General features: G+C 40.4%; 1 protein-coding gene across 4 annotated transcripts in view; it reads right to left on the bottom strand.

Moving 5' to 3' along the window:
* The window catches only part of LOC139941977 (high affinity cAMP-specific and IBMX-insensitive 3',5'-cyclic phosphodiesterase 8B-like), a 232362-nt gene that overhangs the window by 33031 nt on the left and 177308 nt on the right, over nucleotides 1-22023 (bottom strand). For all 4 annotated transcript variants that reach the window (XM_071938629.1, XM_071938628.1, XM_071938630.1 and 1 more), the window contains one exon: nucleotides 3161-3302. In XM_071938629.1, the coding sequence (XP_071794730.1) occupies nucleotides 3161-3302 (142 nt within the window). The remainder of the gene's footprint in view (nucleotides 1-3160; nucleotides 3303-22023) is intronic.

Genomic DNA, 22023 nt, shown 5'->3' with positions numbered 1-22023 from the left:
CCGCCCCATAAGGGGGAGCGCATCGAGCCGCTTGCGTGCTCCTACGGGCTGGAGGAACAGAACATCCACGACGTTCACCCTACGGGCCGAAGTCGCTAGGGTTGAGACCCTTGTGAACTGATCCAGGACAGTGCGCAGCTCATTGTCTAGACAAGGGAGGGCCGCCACCATCATATCCGCCGGGACCGCCGAGTAGCATGAGGTACTCGGACGACGACGACGACGACGACGACGACGACGACAATAACAATAACAATAACAATAACAATAACAATAACAATAACAATAACAATAACAATAACAATAACAATAACAATAACAATAACAATAACAATAACAATAACAATAACAATAACAATAACAATAACAATAACAATAACAATAACAATAACAATAACAATAACAATAACAATAACAATAACAATAACAATAACAATAACAATAACAATAACAATAACATTAACATTAACATTAACAATAACAATAACAATAACAATAACAATAACAATAACAATAACAATAACAATAACAATAACAATAACAATAATAATAATAATAATAATAATAATAATAATAATAATAATAATAATAATAGGGTAGCTTCGAAGGAGATGGAAAAGATTGAGAAGTACCAGGACCTGGCTAGGGAACTTCGTAAGATTTGGCAGGTAAAGGTAAAAGTAGTCCCCGTGGTGGTTGGAGCACTTGGCACCATTCCCAAAGCACTGGGGAAACATCTAGATGAAATAGGGACAAATGTGAGGGTAGATCTGTTACAGAAGGCAGCGCTTTTGGGAACAGCGAGGATCCTGAGAAAGACTCTTGAGATCTAAGGCTACGGGACGTAGCCCGACTCGAGGAGTTACCGGCACAAAGGAATATGACATCTTTCTTTTGCATGCTGTGATAAAATGAAATAATAATAATAATAATAATATAGGTATTTATATAACGCCTTTAGCACAGATCAAAGCACTGAACAATAAACACAACAAGAACAAAGCAAGGAAAGAAATTCACCTCGGGGTACCTAATGGGACTGTCCTCGGACCGCTTATGTTTTTGGCATACATAACTGACCTCCCTAGCAAACTAATAATAATAATAATAATAATACGGACATTTATATTGCGCAGATACCTATATAAATATACTCTACTACGCATTACATGGAATACAAAAAATGCAGAAAATAAATATGAAAATAACCCAAATACACAAACAGAGCAAGAATGAATTAAATGAGTGAAGTTAACAATGGGTTTCTAACTTAGATTTAAATACATTAAGTAAAGAAGACTGTCTTATGCAAGGTGGGAGATTATTCCAAAGATTTGGAGCGGCGTATAGAAATGCCCGATCACCTAATGTAGGCCTAGATTTCCTAGATGGGTGAGATAACAATGTGGGATCTTGAGAACTCCTGAGACGGTAGGTTGATTGAGACTGAGAGAGGAATTTATGGTTATGAGTTCTTGAATGTATGTTGGAGTTAAACCATGAATGGCTTTATAAGTTAATAAAAGAACTTTAAATGCTATTCTTTGTCGAACCGGAAACCAGTGTAATTCATTTAACAATGGACTACATCAAGAGTATCTAGAGGAATTACATATCAGTCTAGCACAAGCATTCTGAACCCTGATCAAGATTGTTGGCAGATGATTGTCTTTTGTATACACCAACTTGGGGTCACAGTTACATACATGTAAGGCTAATCTCCAATGCCCAAGGAGTCTATAACTATAACAAGAAATGTAGTTCTCTATAAAAATAGAACAACTACGCTGTACATGGATGAAGATACATGTAAGAGTAAATTGAAAGTATAAAATTTGTCTTGTCATGCGAACCCCCACTGGGAATATTTAGCAGCACAGTTACATGTAGCAGCGAAGTTAGCTACTTGTGTGAATATGCCCTTAGAGATTTTAAGAGTTGGAAAGTTAGAAAAGATTCGCTTTGGAAAATTTATTCTGTCTGCTACTATTTTCTGTTCTATTTTCCGAGAGGGAAATTTCATCACAAACAAAAGACAATGAAGAGGTTGAAGAACTCAATAATAAACAATATCCTTATAAATACATGTAGCCGAATCGTGTCTTTATGTCTGTGTGAAAGTTTTAGACAGAAGAAAATAACTGACTTCAACTTGACATTTATTTTTGAAGAAAATTCGTCCAAAATTGACCGAGTTATGGGAAAAAAATAAAAAAATAGTTGTATTTTGTTTGCGCTGTTTTCATTGTGCAAGCAAAGCAAAATGCAATTCACCGTTGCTTTGGGCCGTGCATGCGCACACATCAAGCAAAGAAAGCGGGTTGGAGCATGTGGGATGAGGAGGCGAGGGAGGGTATAAATGGGTCAGGGGAAGAACCACTAGCTGGACCCGCGCGAAACTTGAAAACATTGATGGGACCGACAAAGAATATGCACTAGATTGAACAGGACAGGAAAAATATTAACGGGGCTGGAGAAATAATACGAGAACGAAAAAAGAAAAAAAAGATCCACCATATATGATACGCAGAGGAAAATAAAATAAAACTGAATGGGAAAAACAACAAAATGAAACAGGACTAATAAATGATATGGGACAGGAAAATAATAAACTAAATGGGAAAAAAACTAAACCAAACAGGATATTAACAGGTAGGGGAAAGAACCACTTGCGGGAACTTTGCACAACTGGGAAACATGGATTCAATTCAATTCAATTCATTTAGTTCAGTAAGGTTTATTATTAAGATGTCGTAGACTTAAATTGGTATGTTTACACTGTTAAAAACTACAAACGGAAAAAAATTTGAACCATTTAAACAGAAAACCTGAACAGTGATATAACCAAAAATACAAGATACTAGACTGATAAAAAGAAAATTGTAAAAAAAGGACGGGACTGACAATTAATAAGGAAAAAATGGAGGGGTACATTTCATCTTAAAGTAGGTTCATCTTAACGTACATGTACATGTAGGATGGATTTGTTGCTACACTTTGCTTAGCAATTAAGACTGATACACCAATCTTAGTGCTTTATGAAATCGGCCACAGCATGGAACTTTAGCAGGACTCGCTGCAGCACAAGTTTCCAGCTAGTAAATTAATAAATCACCAACTAATTGCACTGACTTCATACATGTAGGTAGTCATTACTTACCATTGATAACGTATCCTCACTGTCCCTAACAACAGGTTTGCTGGTACAGTTGACAAATTTAGACAGATGTTCAAAGTGTTTAGTCATTTCAGTAGCAAGAATCATGTCGATAACGGTATGTCTCATGGCGCGGTAGTCTTCTCTGTAAAGGAATAACAAACATGTATTATTAATTTAGTTTTTTTTACCCATATACCGATGTGTGTTAGCACTGTATACTCAGTACTTTCCCCAAGTACCGTGAAGAAATATCACAGGCATATTACACGGGTGGTATAGATGTTAAATTGAACATGTAATAGATGTTAAATTTGCATCGAGATAAAGAATATATATTTTTTTATTACCCATAAACACCAATGTGTGTTAGCACTGTATACTCAGTACTTACCCATTAAGTTCTGTGAAAAAATCACAGTCATATTACTTGGGTGGGATTCGAAAACACGCAAGAGACCTTTGCAATTCTAGAGCAGTGTCATACCATACCAAAAGTCATAGCTTCCTAGTTTCATAAAGTAACACAAAATGCTGTGTTGTAGCATAGGCGAGTGCAACTTTGTGAAAACGCAAAAAGACATATTACACATTTTTTGGGTTTCACAAAGTAGCACGCATCTTCTCTCGTGTCTAGTTTCATAATTAATTATGCAAATGACTCAAAATCAGATTAGTTTTTAAGTTCAAGTCATCTACTATCTACATTGAGAAAATTAAATGGAAATATACCTCAAAGTTTTGAATAATAATAATGATAATAAGACTTGTAATGCGCACGTATCCACCCTGCTTGGTGTTCAAGACGCAGTAAAACAAAAAAACAAAACAAAAACAAGAAAAACAGACACAACAAAATTAATCCTTGAAAACCTGAGACATAAGATAAGTTTTGAGAAGAGATTTAAATTTTGTGGTACAAAGACAAGATCTAAGATTAAGTGGTAGAGAGTTCCAGATGCGTGGGGCAGCTGAAGAAAAAGACCTGTCACCCCATGAGTGTCAAGACTCGGGTTCAATGAGGAGATGCATGGAACTTGATCGAAGATTCCTTGATGGAGTATAAACTTGAAGCAGTTCAAATATATAGTGCACATTGAGCGCTTTGTGGACAATGAGCATCAGCTTGAAGGTCATTCGTTGAGAAATCGGGAGCCAGTGAAGTTGTTTCAGAATGGGGGTGATAGAACAGGATTTTCTAGACAGTGTCACAATGCGGGCATGAGTATTTTGGAGATGTTGAAGACTATAGAGAAGAGCATTGCCGTTGTCAAGACGAGAAGTAATGCATGAATGACCTTTTCAGTGGCACTTTTGTCCAAGTACATGTACTTGCGAATTTTATCTATATTCCTGATGTGATATGATGACAGACGAACATTGTTGTTGATGTGTGGCTGAAGTGTCATCGATGAATAAAAAATAACCCCTAAGTTCCGAGCTTTCAGCGAGGGAGCTATCCGAGCATCACCGATGGAAATGTATGGCGCTGAAACCTTTGTTAACTGTTGGCGTGTGCCAAATAGAAGGAAAGCGGGTTTCTAAAAAGTGTTCAACTTCAGAAGCCGTTTTCTCTGATTGTTATTTTTTGCTGGTATAGCAGCATGTGCTACTTCGTGAAAACGCTGACGAAATGTAGAGGCATGTTTGGGTACGATTGTGACAGCCCAGTTTTTCTGTTGAGGGTTCTGTTTGGACTGTATCTGGGGGAAGTTTAGCCCTGCGGTACGTTGGTTTTTAGGGCGGAATAATGCAACCATGGGGACCTCGGGAATTGCTGAGTGTAACCTGGTGGAGGAGTTAAGGATAGTCATGTTATTATTGAGGATTGAGGAAAGTTTAGGTAATTTGGGGTGGAAGGTGGCAACTGTATTGGTAGGAACGTTTATTTGCTCCTGTGTTAGTCAACAGAGTACAGTGTATGGCAAGGAAAGTTGATAGCAAGTTGGACCCTGCGTTCGCTGTGACCCCTAAAAACAAGGTGTTTCATAAGCTCTGATGAGCGCCTCTTTTACAGTGTATATGTGGAACAGATTCACCTGATACGTAGATGTAAGGCCTGACTACCCAGGTCGAAATTCCAGTTGAACCTAGTTAAACTGGGTTTAACTGGAACTAGTTGAAACCAGTTGATAAACTAGTTAAACACAGTTAAAACCAGTTGGTTTAATATGGAAAATGGACAGAGACCAACTGGTTTATAATTTCAACCTTGTTGAACACAGTTAAACCTAGTCCAAACCAGTTGGTTAATATGGAAAATGGACGAGTTTGGTCACTATCCAGTTGAACCAGTTGACCCCAGTTAACTAGGTTCAACTGGAATTTTGACCTCGGTATAGGCGATTGCCTTCTTACAGTGACTAGGGTGGCAACTGTTGGAGAGAAGGTACTGGTGGGTGTCTGTGGGTTTACTGCATTCATGTACATGTACATCCGTGACAATGCCATTAGGGGATTTGGATATGGTTACATCTAAAAAATTCACACTTGTGACAGAGTATTCGGTAGTGAGCTTTATGGTGGGGTGAAATGAGTTCATATTGTTGTGTAGAATGACGCAACATAGACACGGACAGAATATTGTGGTTCAACTGGTTTAGTACTAGTCTTGGTTCCAAGACCATTGGTGTTGCGCGGTCACACACAACCAACGTTCCGATTATGCACGGCAAAAACTGTCCACGCTTGTAATGAACGAACGCTAGCGGGCGCTCTGTTTCTCTGATTCAGATCTCACCATGGTCTTGAATATTTGCAACGATGGGTCTTAACTTTTTTATTTTTTTTCGGCAAATCTCCCCCGACTTTCCGGTGGAGCCAATCAGAGGCTGCGTTGCGGTTGGCTCATGAATAATTCATCAGTGTTGTGCATGTAGTGTACAATGCATGCAGTAATTCCGTTGCATGACTTTTGCTTTACTCTGTGTGTGGGTATATATGTTTTTATCAGAGTATAATAATGTCCAGATCAGTAGGATTTGGAACTTTGACACATGGTGGAAATACGATAAAGAAAGGTTTGTGGTACCAGCACAAACATTTCTATGTATAATGTCCAGATCCAGACTACTGCATTGCCATGATATGCAGCTTGAAATGCGATCGTGGCATATGCTCCCGACGTGCCAGGGCCCACACTGATGAAGCCTGTATTGGCTAAACAATTTGCTTATAGTTAGCACAAAATAGTATTGCTTAGCAGAAACTGGTTGCCAGCCAATTTTTAATTAAATTTGAAATTTTGTAGTGCCCAAGTAAATTTTTGGATAGTAAAGAAATTTTGTACAGTATTTTCTGCCAAATAACTGGTGGGCCCTGTAGTGTTATTCACAGTGAAAGTTTTTTAATCTTGGGGGAAGGAAATCTTGAGGGATTCAAAAGCGTCTTTGTGAGAACGTATTTTGAAACGTAACCGTAGCTGCATATCTTGGAACGTAAGCGTAGCTTGACTCGGGATTGAAAGCGTACTTTTTGATATTGTAGCGTAACCTTATAGTTTCTTGGAGTGTATAAGCGTAGCTGAGTAGCTGCGTAGCTTGGAACGTAACAGTATGTTTTGGTGGAGCGTAAGCATATCTTGGAACGTAATTCGTAGCTGCGTATCTTGGAACGTAAGCGTAACTTGACATGGGATTGAAAGCGTACCTTTTGATATTATAGCGTAACTTGAAGGAACGTAAGCAGATCTGTAAGCGCAGCTGAGTAGCTGTGTAGCTTGGAACGTTGACATCTTTTGGAATGTAAGCATATCTTGGACTGAAGCGTAGCATCTTGGAACATAAACGCAGCTGCGTGTCTTTGAACGTAGGCATAGCTTGACTCGGGCTTGAAAGCGTACCTTTTGATATTATAGTGTAACTTGAAGGAACGTAGACCTAAGCGTATCTTGGAACGTAAACGTAGCCGAGTAGCTGCGTAGCTTGGAACGTAACCATATAACATTTTTTGGAATGTAGATGTAGTCGTAACAATATCTTTTGGAATAACTCATGAGAAATTTCGAATTTTGATTGCTTGTCCAGCGGCGACTACTGCTATTCAACTCCCAGTTATTTGAGGCGAATAGTTGGGTCATTAAATTCCACTAGTTGCCCAGTTTAATCATTACCTCAAAAATAATTCTTCATTCACAGAATTAAAAAATAATACTTTGTTTGACAAAATTATGCTTTGAGGGAATTTTGTTTTAGCATTATTTTTATTTAAACCTTTTATTAAAAATTCTCATATTTTTTTGAAGCTACTCACACAATAACACTGTCAATATAACAAAATGCGATATTCCTACGTTTTGACATCATCAAAATTACCTGAAAACTCATAACAAAAAGAAATTAGGGGGCCATGAAACAAAATGGAGCATATTGGAACGTTGCGATCATAAGAAACAACGGATTCGACACCCGCAAGCTGGGAGTTCATAGCGCCTGGGATTTAACACCTCCAACCCCCACGAGACACGGCATGGGCGGTACGTGATACTCCACAAGGCTTATTTCACGTTCCGATTGCTCCACGCCCTGGGGCCATACAGCGTCCGATACACGGACTCTCTGAATGCTAATTTTACGTTCGATTTTTGACCATTATTTACGATTTCAAATCGTCACGTATCCATAATCTGAATAAGTACCTATACTTAAATAGCACTGTTTTCCTTTTAATAGGCCTATAATGACCACGGAATCACTCTTTGAGCAAAGATTATTAAAAATAGACCGCCGATCATATTGACCTTTGACTCGATCTAGTTTGAATAGTCATCTTCAATTCGTCACGTGATATGAATATTGCATACATTAAAAGTAATTTACATAGTCTGGCCACGCCTTCAATTTGCAAATATCCAAGACCATGGTGAGCACAGGACATGGTGAGATCCGTAAATCAGAGAAACAGAGCGCCCGCTAGCGTTCGTTCATAACAAGCGTGAACAGTTTTTGCCGTGCATTATCGGAACGTTGGTTGTGTGTGCCCGCGCAACACCAATGGTCTTGGAACCAAGACTAGTTTAGTACCGGACAAAGGTCCGACAACTTCAGAATCCGAATGAGAACTGACAATCATAATGTTCAGCTGTCTTTTTATACATACAGCATGTTATTACTGAGAATACAGAACAAACGTTCTACAAAATGCATCCATATTGAACCATTAATTAAGGTAGCGCTTAGCGTGGAACCTGGCAAAACAACCTGCTGTAGACTACTGTAATACTGTAACGGCCACTACCACCGCCGCTACTCCCATTGAAGAAAAATGTGCGTTACAAAATGGCGACCAATCCTTTCACAAAAAGCTTGACAATATTACCAAGATATTAGAATCTGTGGTCTCTTGTCTGAATAGAGTAGAACAGAGAATTTCTTCATTTGAGGGAGAGTATGCTGTGCTGAAAAAAAAGTATGTGAAATGGATGAAGGGATGGATATGATGAATAAAACAGTTGAAGATCTACAGTCGAAACAAGCACAGTCGGCAAGTAAGGAGAATTTGGATGAGCTGAAATGGAAGTTGGATGATTTGTCAAATAGATCTCCCGTAACAACCCAGTGATATGGGGCATAACATGTACCAGAGGATAGTGACAGGGAATTCTCAGATTGCAAAGAGCTTATTCAGGATTTTCAGTCAACCCCTTCAGCTGAGCCAACTTTGACGGGACTTAATTTTGGTGGATACATGCTTTTTCCTTATGCAGATCACTGCTGTCATCCACCCTAGCCCCGTTAACTACATGGACTTGTTTGTTTGTTGCCCTTGGGGATGTACCCCTTCTCGTTAGTGTTTTTTTGATGTGTTTTTGTGTGTTCGCAACTGCCTTGCTCAAAATTGTATTTATTTCATGTACCTACGTAGTCTCTAAATGTTTTCCTGTTTTTGTTATTATGCAAATGTGTCCACTAGAGACCACTATTTGGGGAGCCTATTTATCAACTGTTATTAAGTACTGCTGCGGCATTGATTAGTTACACTGCGAGTCAAACCAAACCGGTAGTACCTGACCCAGGTGTTTATTGTTATGAGTTTAGAGGCCCCATGAATTGTGGTCCTTCAGGTATTTTCTTAAATTATGTTCCATGCCTGCGGATGATTTAAACATCTTGTCTCTTAATGTGAGAGGCTTAGGGAACTTCAGAAAACGTAGGAGTATTTTCAATTGGTGTCGTAAATCCAAAGCAGATTTAATTTTGCTCCAAGAAACCCATAGCACTAAAGAAGTCGAAGTGCAATGGCAACACAGGTGGGGTGGTAACATTTACATTTTTTTTCCCTCATGGCTCAAACAATAGTTGTTGTGTTGCCAGAATGGGAACAACATTGATGTGGACAAGATTTTTAGAGATGATTTTGGTAGAATTTCGATTATTGGTTTTATGAAGAGTGATTTGAGTTTTATCCTTGCGAATATTAGCCTTGATCAAGGCGCTACAGCCAGCCGCGACCTGCAAAATCCCAGTCCCCGTCACTGAGTTCCGCCAGCGCACCCCATACATAACACAGTGCATAATACTAATACGTGTACAGCGTATGTACACACACATACCTACTGCATGTATGTACATTACATGTACCATCTGTATGGTACACGTATGGTACATCATGAGCACTTTCTAAGTAGCGCCTTGATGGTTTTGTAACTGCCAAAATTTAGGGCGGAGCTCATTATGGTAATGTTTACTAACAACCCGTTCTCATTGGTTGTTGGTTGACCTATAAACTCTTGCTGCGATGTCAATCACAACGTTCTGCAAGCACACGCACGTGCTCCGACGTAAACAACAAGCCTTGGCTGCTGTGCAAAAAAATGCAATGGCGGCGGGCGAGAGGAAGAAATCCCTACCCTAAAACAAAGTTGTGTAAGCCTACATCGTGGCACAACTGCAGAAGCTTTCAACAAGATAAAACAACCAAGTTTAATGCACCAATCATGGATTTAGAAATAAGAAGGAAGAAAATGGGACCATACAGTGTGTGAAGTGTGTTTGAAAAAAGTTCAAAAAGTATCAAGGTGTCATGGATTTCCGGCAATGGCTACTTGGTTAGAGTTATGTTGGGCATACCCCATCCCCTTGAAGCACTTACATTTAATAAGATTCTGTTTTCCCCATTTCAGACCAGATGAGATAAGAAACCCAGCTGTTTATTTTGTCTACACATATTACGCGTTACGTTTCTCGCAGTAAATCAAAGTTGGGGATCGAAAATAAATTATGTGTTGGTCAAAAACATACCAGACGGTAGAAGATGGCGTGTGGCTGAACAACAACTACAAGTAAAGATCAATTTCATAAACTAACTCTTGCCATACTACTACACTACAACGTTACACTTATAGTAAAGCAGCTTCCCATTCAGGGACAAATCTACCAGCTACATTGTACTGATGCTAGTCCTCGTGTTATAATGAAACGCAAGACAACGGGGCCAAGGAACCCCTCCTCACTTTGAAGTTTTTTGACACCGTACCGACCGAGCGAGGCTTGTCCGGCTCACATCGGTAGCCCCTGTACCGTCCGGCAGCGCATTCAGACCCATTATACATCATAGTGACACCACGCTCATGTCCATACAGCTAGCGTACGGCGTTACACACACAAACATACACACATGGACGTGGCATGATTGCTAGCAGTAATACGTCATTCTCAATCGCGCTTGTGATTGGCCAATGTTTAGAATGACATGCCCAGATCATGCACGCCCTTTTATCGGAATTCCGATGCAAATTTAACATCTATTATATCGTTGCGGTACCCGCTGCCAAAACATAGGATTCGAACTGCCTCTAGCTGCCGGCAACCTCGGTAGTCTAGTTGGTAAGACACTGCTCTAGAATTGTAAGGGTCGTGGGTTCGAATCCCACCCGAGTAACATGCCTGTGATATTTTTTCACAGGACTCGGGAAAGTACTGAGTATACAGTGCTAACACACATCGGTGTATGGGTAAAAACCAAAATTAATATTCTTTATCCCCGATGCAAATTTAACATCTATTATATCGTTGCGGTACCCGCTGCCAAAACATAGGATTCGAACTGCCTCTAGCTGCCGGCAACCTCGGTAGTCTAGTTGGTAAGACACTGCTCTAGAATTGTAAGGGTCGTGGGTTCGAATCCCACCCGAGTAACATGCCTGTGATATTTTTTCACAGGACTCGGGAAAGTACTGAGTATACAGTGCTAACACACATCGGTGTATGGGTAAAAACCAAAATTAATATTCTTTATCCCCGATGCAAATTTAACATCTATTATATCGTTGCGGTACCCGCTGCCAAAACATAGGATTCGAACTGCCTCTAGCTGCCGGCAACCTCGGTAGTCTAGTTGGTAAGACACTGCTCTAGAATTGTAAGGGTCGTGGGTTCGAATCCCACCCGAGTAACATGCCTGTGATATTTTTTCACAGGACTCGGGAAAGTACTGAGTATACAGTGCTAACACACATTGGTGTATGGGTAAAAACCAAAATTAATATTCTTTATCCCCGATGCAAATTTAACATCTATTATATCGTTGCGGTACCCGCTGCCAAAACATAGGATTCGAACTGCCTCTAGCTGCCGGCAACCTCGGTAGTCTAGTTGGTAAGACACTGCTCTAGAATTGTAAGGGTCGTGGGTTCGAATCCCACCCGAGTAACATGCCTGTGATATTTTTTCACAGGACTCGGGAAAGTACTGAGTATACAGTGCTAACACACATCGGTGTATGGGTAAAAACCAAAATTAATATTCTTTATCCCCGATGCAAATTTAACATCTATTATATCGTTGCGGTACCCGCTGCCAAAACATAGGATTCGAACTGCCTCTAGCTGCCGGCAACCTCGGTAGTCTAGTTGGTAAGACACTGCTCTAGAATTGTAAGGGTCGTGGGTTCGAATCCCACCCGAGTAACATGCCTGTGATATTTTTTCACAGGACTCGGGAAAGTACTGAGTATACAGTGCTAACACACATCGGTGTATGGGTAAAAACCAAAATTAATATTCTTTATCCCCGATGCAAATTTAACATCTATTATATCGTTGCGGTACCCGCTGCCAAAACATAGGATTCGAACTGCCTCTAGCTGCCGGCAACCTCGGTAGTCTAGTTGGTAAGACACTGCTCTAGAATTGTAAGGGTCGTGGGTTCGAATCCCACCCGAGTAACATGCCTGTGATATTTTTTCACAGGACTCGGGAAAGTACTGAGTATACAGTGCTAACACACATCGGTGTATGGGTAAAAACCAAAATTAATATTCTTTATCCCCGATGCAAATTTAACATCTATTATATCGTTGCGGTACCCGCTGCCAAAACATAGGATTCGAACTGCCTCTAGCTGCCGGCAACCTCGGTAGTCTAGTTGGTAAGACACTGCTCTAGAATTGTAAGGGTCGTGGGTTCGAATCCCACCCGAGTAACATGCCTGTGATATTTTTTCACAGGACTCGGGAAAGTACTGAGTATACAGTGCTAACACACATCGGTGTATGGGTAAAAACCAAAATTAATATTCTTTATCCCCGATGCAAATTTAACATCTATTATATCGTTGCGGTACCCGCTGCCAAAACATAGGATTCGAACTGCCTCTAGCTGCCGGCAACCTCGGTAGTCTAGTTGGTAAGACACTGCTCTAGAATTGTAAGGGTCGTGGGTTCGAATCCCACCCGAGTAACATGCCTGTGATATTTTTTCACAGGACTCGGGAAAGTACTGAGTATACAGTGCTAACACACATCGGTGTATGGGTAAAAACCAAAATTAATATTCTTTATCCCCGATGCAAATTTAACATCTATTATATCGTTGCGGTACCCGCTGCCAAAACATAGGATTCGAACTGCCTCTAGCTGCCGGCAACCTCGGTAGTCTAGTTGGTAAGACACTGCTCTAGAATTGTAAGGGTCGTGGGTTCGAATCCCACCCGAGTAACATGCCTGTGATATTTTTTCACAGGACTCGGGAAAGTACTGAGTATACAGTGCTAACACACATCGGTGTATGGGTAAAAACCAAAATTAATATTCTTTATCCCCGATGCAAATTTAACATCTATTATATCGTTGCGGTACCCGCTGCCAAAACATAGGATTCGAACTGCCTCTAGCTGCCGGCAACCTCGGTAGTCTAGTTGGTAAGACACTGCTCTAGAATTGTAAGGGTCGTGGGTTCGAATCCCACCCGAGTAACATGCCTGTGATATTTTTTCACAGGACTCGGGAAAGTACTGAGTATACAGTGCTAACACACATCGGTGTATGGGTAAAAAAAAACCAAAATTAATATTCTTTATCCCCGATGCAAATTTAACATCTATTATATCGTTGCGGTACCCGCTGCCAAAACATAGGATTCGAACTGCCTCTAGCTGCCGGCAACCTCGGTAGTCTAGTTGGTAAGACACTGCTCTAGAATTGTAAGGGTCGTGGGTTCGAATCCCACCCGAGTAACATGCCTGTGATATTTTTTCACAGGACTCGGGAAAGTACTGAGTATACAGTGCTAACACACATCGGTGTATGGGTAAAAACCAAAATTAATATTCTTTATCCCCGATGCAAATTTAACATCTATTATATCGTTGCGGTACCCGCTGCCAAAACATAGGATTCGAACTGCCTCTAGCTGCCGGCAACCTCGGTAGTCTAGTTGGTAAGACACTGCTCTAGAATTGTAAGGGTCGTGGGTTCGAATCCCACCCGAGTAACATGCCTGTGATATTTTTTCACAGGACTCGGGAAAGTACTGAGTATACAGTGCTAACACACATCGGTGTATGGGTAAAAACCAAAATTAATATTCTTTATCCCCGATGCAAATTTAACATCTATTATATCGTTGCGGTACCCGCTGCCAAAACATAGGATTCGAACTGCCTCTAGCTGCCGGCAACCTCGGTAGTCTAGTTGGTAAGACACTGCTCTAGAATTGTAAGGGTCGTGGGTTCGAATCCCACCCGAGTAACATGCCTGTGATATTTTTTCACAGGACTCGGGAAAGCACTGAGTATACAGTGCTAACACACATCGGTGTATGGGTAAAAACCAAAATTAATATTCTTTATCCCCGATGCAAATTTAACATCTATTATATCGTTGCGGTACCCGCTGCCAAAACATAGGATTCGAACTGCCTCTAGCTGCCGGCAACCTCGGTAGTCTAGTTGGTAAGACACTGCTCTAGAATTGTAAGGGTCGTGGGTTCGAATCCCACCCGAGTAACATGCCTGTGATATTTTTTCACAGGACTCGGGAAAGTACTGAGTATACAGTGCTAACACACATCGGTGTATGGGTAAAAACCAAAATTAATATTCTTTATCCCCGATGCAAATTTAACATCTATTATATCGTTGCGGTACCCGCTGCCAAAACATAGGATTCGAACTGCCTCTAGCTGCCGGCAACCTCGGTAGTCTAGTTGGTAAGACACTGCTCTAGAATTGTAAGGGTCGTGGGTTCGAATCCCACCCGAGTAACATGCCTGTGATATTTTTTCACAGGACTCGGGAAAGTACTGAGTATACAGTGCTAACACACATCGGTGTATGGGTAAAAACCAAAATTAATATTCTTTATCCCCGATGCAAATTTAACATCTATTATATCGTTGCGGTACCCGCTGCCAAAACATAGGATTCGAACTGCCTCTAGCTGCCGGCAACCTCGGTAGTCTAGTTGGTAAGACACTGCTCTAGAATTGTAAGGGTCGTGGGTTCGAATCCCACCCGAGTAACATGCCTGTGATATTTTTTCACAGGACTCGGGAAAGTACTGAGTATACAGTGCTAACACACATCGGTGTATGGGTAAAAACCAAAATTAAAATTCCGATAAAGCTGTTACAGACCCATCAAGGCTGTTGTTTGAGCCACGTGTGCGAGGTTGAAAGTAGAAAGACACGACCGTACTCACGACTTCGCTATACTGTTCTCACTGTACAATGTACTGCACATACAATGTACTGTATACATGTACATTGTTCGTGTATGCACAGCGTGCAGACTGCCGAATCGCGCCGGGCCGGGGCACACTACGCCAACAGCCTTGAGTCAAGGCTATGCGAATATTTGTGACCCGCTCTGTGAAAATGAGTCAAATGTAGGCAATTTCAGGAATTGAGTTATAGTGTATGCATGGCTGGAAAGAACACATCAGCAGCAGTAATTTGGTATGTGTCTAAGCTTTGGGGTGTATCGCGTTGCTGAAAAACGAATTACAAGTAAAATGATATTTTAAACTACCATTGTGTGCAAAAGGGTACAAATTAGACATAAGTATGATCACACAATTGTTGTATTCATAGCTTTATTGCCTAAAAGTAAGTGTTCTATAGGTTAACCATGCAACTAAAGATCTTAAAAAGAAAAGAAAAACAGTTTTTTTTTTAATTTTTAAAAAAACATTTTCCACATTAAACTGTCCATAACTTAATATTGCATTGGGCGACATGTGACTCATTTTCACAGAGTGGGTCACATTTATGCCCCTAACATTGAGAACATGCAGTTTAGTTTTTATGATAAGCTGAATGGTTTATTTTGTGAAAAAGATTTTGAGACAAAGGAAAGGATTATCGTAGGGGGCGATTTTAACTGTGTTCTGGATTCAGTTATCGATAAAAAAGGTGGTATTGCTAAAACAAAAAAGAGTGTTGCGGATAAAATCAAGAATCTTACAGAGAATTATGATTTGGTTGACATACTGTATGGCGAGAATTATGATTTGGTTGACATATGGCGAGAATTATGATTTGGTTGACATATGGCGTTTGAAGAACTCTAGTGAGTGTACATGTAGATTTACATGGAGTCAGACTAGTCCTCTTGTTCAATGTAGGCTGGTCTATTTCATGATAAGTAATAATCTTATTGAGAATGTCAGGAACACGGACATCCGCCCAGGTACATGTATTAGGACAGACCATTCTGCAATTGTTATTACCTTTCAACTGTATAAAGAGCCTAATAGAGGCCCTGGCCATTGGAAGTTTAATACCTCTTTTTTAGAAGACGAAAATTTTTTGCAGGAGATGAATAGTAATCTTCAAGTTTGGTTAGGTGACCCATCCATTATGGATCAGCAAGTGAAATGGGAGTGGATTAAATTTAAGGTCAGAGAAAGTGCAATGAAGTTTGCTAAGGAGAAATCTCGGCTGAAGAAAGATATAGAATTGCTGATCTTACAAATAAATTAGATCAATTAGAGGCTTCTCTTGCTCACGAACACAATGAGAATATTTTGGAGGAGAATCAGGTCATCAAAGATGCATTAGAGAAGATTGACGCTAAATTAATTGAGGGTATTGTTATTCGCTCACAATTAAGATGGTCTGAGAAGGGGGAGAAAAGTAACAAATATTTTCTTGGTCTGGAAAAAAGGAACAGCAGACGGAAGCATTGTAAAAAGCTTATCACAGATGAGGGTCGGGAAATTATTAATCCCAACGATGTCCTTACTGAACAAAAGGACTTTTATCATAAGCTCTATGAGTCCAATCTTGATTGTAATACTGATATTGAGAACGTTGTTTTCTTTCAAGACAATAAGATTCCTGTGTTCATTGAGGACGATATGCTGCTTTGTGATGGACACCTTACCAATGTCGAGTGTTACGATGCTTTGAAGAAAATGCCCTGGTAATGATAGGCTGTCCTCAGAGTGGTACTTGATATTTTGGAATGTCATTGGTAATTTTCTTGTTGATGTTTTAAATATTGGTCTCACAAATGGAAGCATGTCGTCTTCGCAGAGACAGGCAGTTATCACATTGATTGAAAAAGAGGGTAAAGACAGAAGTAAATTAAAAAACTGGAGGCCAATTTCCTTGTTAAATGTAGTATATAAAGTTGCCTCTAAAGTGTTAGCTTCTAAAATTAATAAGGTTGTCCCAAATCTAATTCACAATGACCAATGTGGTTTTGTGAAGGGTCGATTCATTGGTGAATCTATTAGAACCATCCAGGATGTTATGAATTATACTAAAAGTAAGGATATTCCAGGTTTGATGATTTTCCTTGACTTCGAAAAAAGCCTTTGACTTGTTAGAATGGAAATGTTTATTTAAAGTTTTGGAGTGCATGAATTTTAGCACAGATTTTGTTAGAAATGTCAAATCTCTTTACTCAAATATAAGTAGTTGTGTAATGAACAATGGTCAATCCTCAAGTTACTTTTCAGTTGGAAGAGGGGTGAGACAGAGTGACCCACTGAGTCCGTACTTATTTATATTGGCCATTGAACTGTTGTCATGTGCTATAAGAAATGATCCGGATATTAAAGGTATTTTTGTAGAGGATGCTGAAGTTAAGATTATCCAATACGCAGATGATAGTACCTGTGTATAGTCCAAGATGAGATCTCAGCTGAATTTTTTTTTGCCCTCATGAGTAAATTTACCATGATCTCAGAATTGAAACTAAATGTGAGTAAATCAAAAGCTATGTGCCTTGGCTCTAAGCGGTTTTCCGCTGAAAAACTTTTGATATTGAATGGCCTGGAGAATAATGGAGAGACTCATATTGACACTTTTTCAACCAAGATGATTTACCAGATATTTATTCACAGATTTAGGGAAGTACCCACTTCCCAGAAGAAATATACTGAAGTTTTTAACATTGATGATGACTAGCGGGATGCTGCGGAAGCGCGGCAATCCCGCTAGAAAGCTCTACGTACATAAAATGCTAATAAAGTGTAGCGTTGTGTACAGGGGAGGGTTTAAGTGGCTGGGCAGGGTTACAATACAAATCACTGTGGCAAACCACCCATCCAAAGTTAAGACGAATCTTAGTGCTTTGTGAAATTGTGTACTTGTCTGTCTTTTTTCCGTTTCGGCATCATTTGTCGATCCCATCCATATTTTCCAGTTTCCAGCGGGTCCGGATAGTGGTTCTTTCCCAGTCCCGTTTATATCCTGTTTTGTTGATTTTGTTCCCGTTCAGTTTATTATTTACCTGTCCTGTATCGTTTTCAAGTCCCTTTTCTTTTTTCCCCCTCCCCAGCCCCGTTAATTTTTTCCCCAACTCCCTGTCCAACCGTGTGCCCTTTCCTTATCCCGTCCCATGTCTAACCCACGCCTCCATGCCTCCCGTCCCCGCGATCCCATGCATTGGCATTGTTCTTTGCTTGCCACTGTTTGCCCATAACTCCTATTTTCCAGTTTAGCGCGGGTCCCGTTTGTGGTTCTTTCCCTTTTCAAGGGATTGATTCCCCCCCCCCCATTCAGTTTAATATTTTCCTGTCCCATGTCCCATATCATGATAGTCCCTTTTCTTTTTCAATCCATACCCCAGCCCTGTTCATTTTCCCCCGTAATTTTATGTTTGCCGTTCCCCCGTCCCCCGTTCCACCACTGACGTACCACTTTGTGCCCTTTCCTCCTGTCCCCTTCCCAAATCTAACCCGTGCCTCCTTCCTGTCATCCCGCCCGTGAATTGCACTTTTTGCAGGCCCATAACTTTCCCCATTCCGCGCGGGTCCCGCCAGTCAGGTGGTTCTCTGTTTCGTATATTTTTCTTCTCCGTCCAGTTTATTTTGTCCCTGACCAATGTCATCATTAATCCCTTTTTCTTTTTCCCCTTTCCATATTATTTCTCCAGCCCTTTTAATTTGTTCCCTTCATTTTTTGCCGTTCCCCGCCCCCTTCCAACAGACGTACCACACTGCATGCCCCTTCCTTCCCCCTGTCCCACGTCGTGCTCTAATAACCCCCACCAGCCTTCGTCCTGTCGTCGTGCCTCGATCCCATGCATTGTTCTTGACTGCATGTACGCGCGAAGTTACTAGACGCTCGCTCGGACTGTGACGTCACAAAGGACGCCTGCCCTGAATCCTGAAGTTACTACACACTCGAGCTTTGACTGTGACATCACAAACAACACATGCCCCCAATCCACAGGTACCCCGAAATTTACCCCAGGACGCATCATTTTAGCAGGGTGCGGGCACCACTTGACGTGAAAACAACATGGTGGTGCTCAAAACAACAATGGCGGTGTCCAAAACAACAATGGCGGCGCCCATGCGATTTAAGCGCTATTATAGTATAGATGAGTGAAGTGGAATTTACTCTTTGCCATTGAAGGCCTGTGTCCAGGTCAGAACAAGGATTGTTCAATACAAAATCAATGTTAATTGTTTGATGACTAATAGTAGGCTTTGCAAGATGAGGACTATTTCTAATGATAAGTGTTCTTTTTGTGAAACTCACCCTGAAATAATGAGGCATATGTTTTATGATTGCACTTCTGTTAAGACTTTCTGGACGAATGCAGAGAACTGGTGGGAGAAAATATGTCACGTTGCCATCCAATTGGAGTATAAATCTATCCTTTTTGGCATTGATGTACATAACTCTGAGGTACTGTTGGAAAATTTATGGGTTTTTTTTGGCGAAGAAAGCTATCTACAATTGTAGGTCCAAGAACAAGAAACCTAATATGACCTCCTTTTTGAACTTAGTTAAGTTTCACTACACATTGGAGAAAAAAATAGCTTTGGACAATAACAACCTGTACAATTTTGATAATAAGTGGACTACTCTTAGAAATGACCTTTTTTAAATAAGATGCCAGGTTACCGGATTGTCTGTTTTCCCCCCTCTTTGTTTTTCCTTGGTATGTAATTTGTGCTTGTATGTTGTATTGTTGCATGTATGTGTAAACTTGAGCTTTGCAAAAAACAACAACAAAACTAGACATTAGGTGTTTGTGAACAAACAAAAAGCTGTTCCGTGTTGTTTTGCTTTGATAATGTGCTTCAATGACCAAGGAGTTATACTCTGAAAAAAGTTTTGAAAAATGTTTACTAGTTCTTGAGATATGGTCCCACTTCCAGTTGACCCCGAAGTAGGGGTCAACACGAGGTCACGGTTTTTCACAGTCAATATTAATGTCTTAGGAGTTTGTAACTGAAAACAATTAGAAACTCGGTTGAGTAGTTCTGGAGATACTGTATGGTCCCACTTCCGGTTCACCCCGAAGTAGTGGCAAACATGGGGTCACGAGTTTTCACAGTCAATATTATTGTCTTAGGAGTTTGTAACTGAAAAAAATGTGAAAATCGGTTGAGTAGTTCTGGAGATATGGTCCCACTTCCGATTGACCCGGAAGTAGAGGTCAACATGGGGTCACGGGTTTTCACAGTCAATATTAATGTCTTAGGAGTTTGTAACTGAAAACAATTAGAAAATCGGTTGAGTAGTTCTGGAGATATGGTCCAACTTCCGGTTGACCCGGAGGTAGAGGTCAAATTGAGGTCACGGTTTTTTCAAATTGTTCTCCTATCCCAAAGGAGTCTTAAACTACAAACAAGTTAAAAATTGGCCCTGTACTTCTTGAGATATGGTGTTTCAAAGATTTCCCAATTAAATATGCAAATGAGGGTCACGTGGTTAATGAATTAAGAATTTAAAAACAAATTTTATTAGGAATTAAGCTTAGGTTACATGAAGACAACTGATGGCTACAGAGTCATACACAGAGTCTCAAAGAACACTTGTAGTCACAGCAGATGTTTCTTCCATGTATGGCTTCACTGGTACACCATACTTCCTTGTTTGCCATGAAAACAGGAAAAACTCAAAACAAATGGGGTCAGTTGAAGTCATCGAAGATCGGTGTGTGGTGTGAACATTTCAATGTCCATCAAGTTTTAATGTATGTTTGAATACTTCATATTAACAAATGAAAATAATGAGGACATCGGTTGATATAAAATAATGATGCCATATTATGGTGTCATTATTTTTTTCCCAATTCAACGAAAAAGGCATAATACCGTGAAAACTGGTAAGAGGAGGATATACATTGTATACGTTGACATTTTTTTCACTAATTTCTCAAAAACTACAACACCACAGCAAGTAATATTTTAAGGGAAGCTTTCAACTGTCATTATCTTCAAACTGTTTAAGTTTAGTGTAAATCTGTGGACACGATGGTGTGTCGGCATCGTCACAAACCCCTATTTTTACACACGTTCGTAAAACGAAAACCCTAAACCTTCGTGTACAAAGCATATGGGTCCAGAACTCGGTTAGGAAACGAAGAAACAGAGACTGCGCTGTGGTCCAGAAACAAGAAAAAGAGACTTGAGTAGACTCCTCTCAAGAAGTCACAACTCATGATAGGTACATACTGAATTACATTTACCATAGAGAATGTTTAACAATAACATGGAAGTGACTGCATCCAGTTATATTCAAACGCGTAGACTCATCTCAAGACGTCACAACTCATGATAGTGCTACAGATGGGCTTTCTCTCCCCCTTATCCTGTTCCTTTTGTTATGACATATTTGTTGGTCTTTAAGAACATCTGTGGTATTTGGCAAAACAGGTCAGTCTGTTTCACAATGTGTATTGTTAGATGTTATGCAACGGTCATAATGTAACATTGTGTCCTTAATGTGTTGACACTCCAAACTTATTGTTACATGTAATGTGCAGTGGACACAATGTTTAGTATAATTGCCCACTGCATTGTGTGATGTTTCTAGCCTATAAAATACTGGCTATGCCTCTTGCTGGGTTACACTCGTCACTCCGCCACCACTGAGTCAGCCAGGGGCTCTGCCCAACTCAAACATTGATGGGTGTCACCACTCCAACCGTCGGCCACACCATTGTCCAGTATTGGTGTTTCAGCCATATTCCAGTTATAGAGACAGTCAGTCACAACTGTGCTCTTTCTCCTTCAAGTTGATGGCTTGAACCAACCGGTTCTTGCACAGAGACAGTCAGTCAAAACTGTGCTCTTTCTCCTTCAAGTTGATGGTTTGAACCACCCGGTTCTTGCGCTCCGATGGCCTAAAACCCACGCCTGGTTTTGAGGCTCTTCCTAGATGGCCTAAAACCCACGCC

The sequence above is a fragment of the Asterias amurensis genome, chromosome 9, assembly GCF_032118995.1.
Source record: "Asterias amurensis chromosome 9, ASM3211899v1".
In the NCBI taxonomy this organism is placed as follows: Eukaryota; Metazoa; Echinodermata; class Asteroidea; order Forcipulatida; family Asteriidae; genus Asterias; species Asterias amurensis.
The sequence above is the reverse complement of the archived record's forward strand: the minus strand, read 5'-3'. Positions and strand labels throughout refer to the sequence as shown.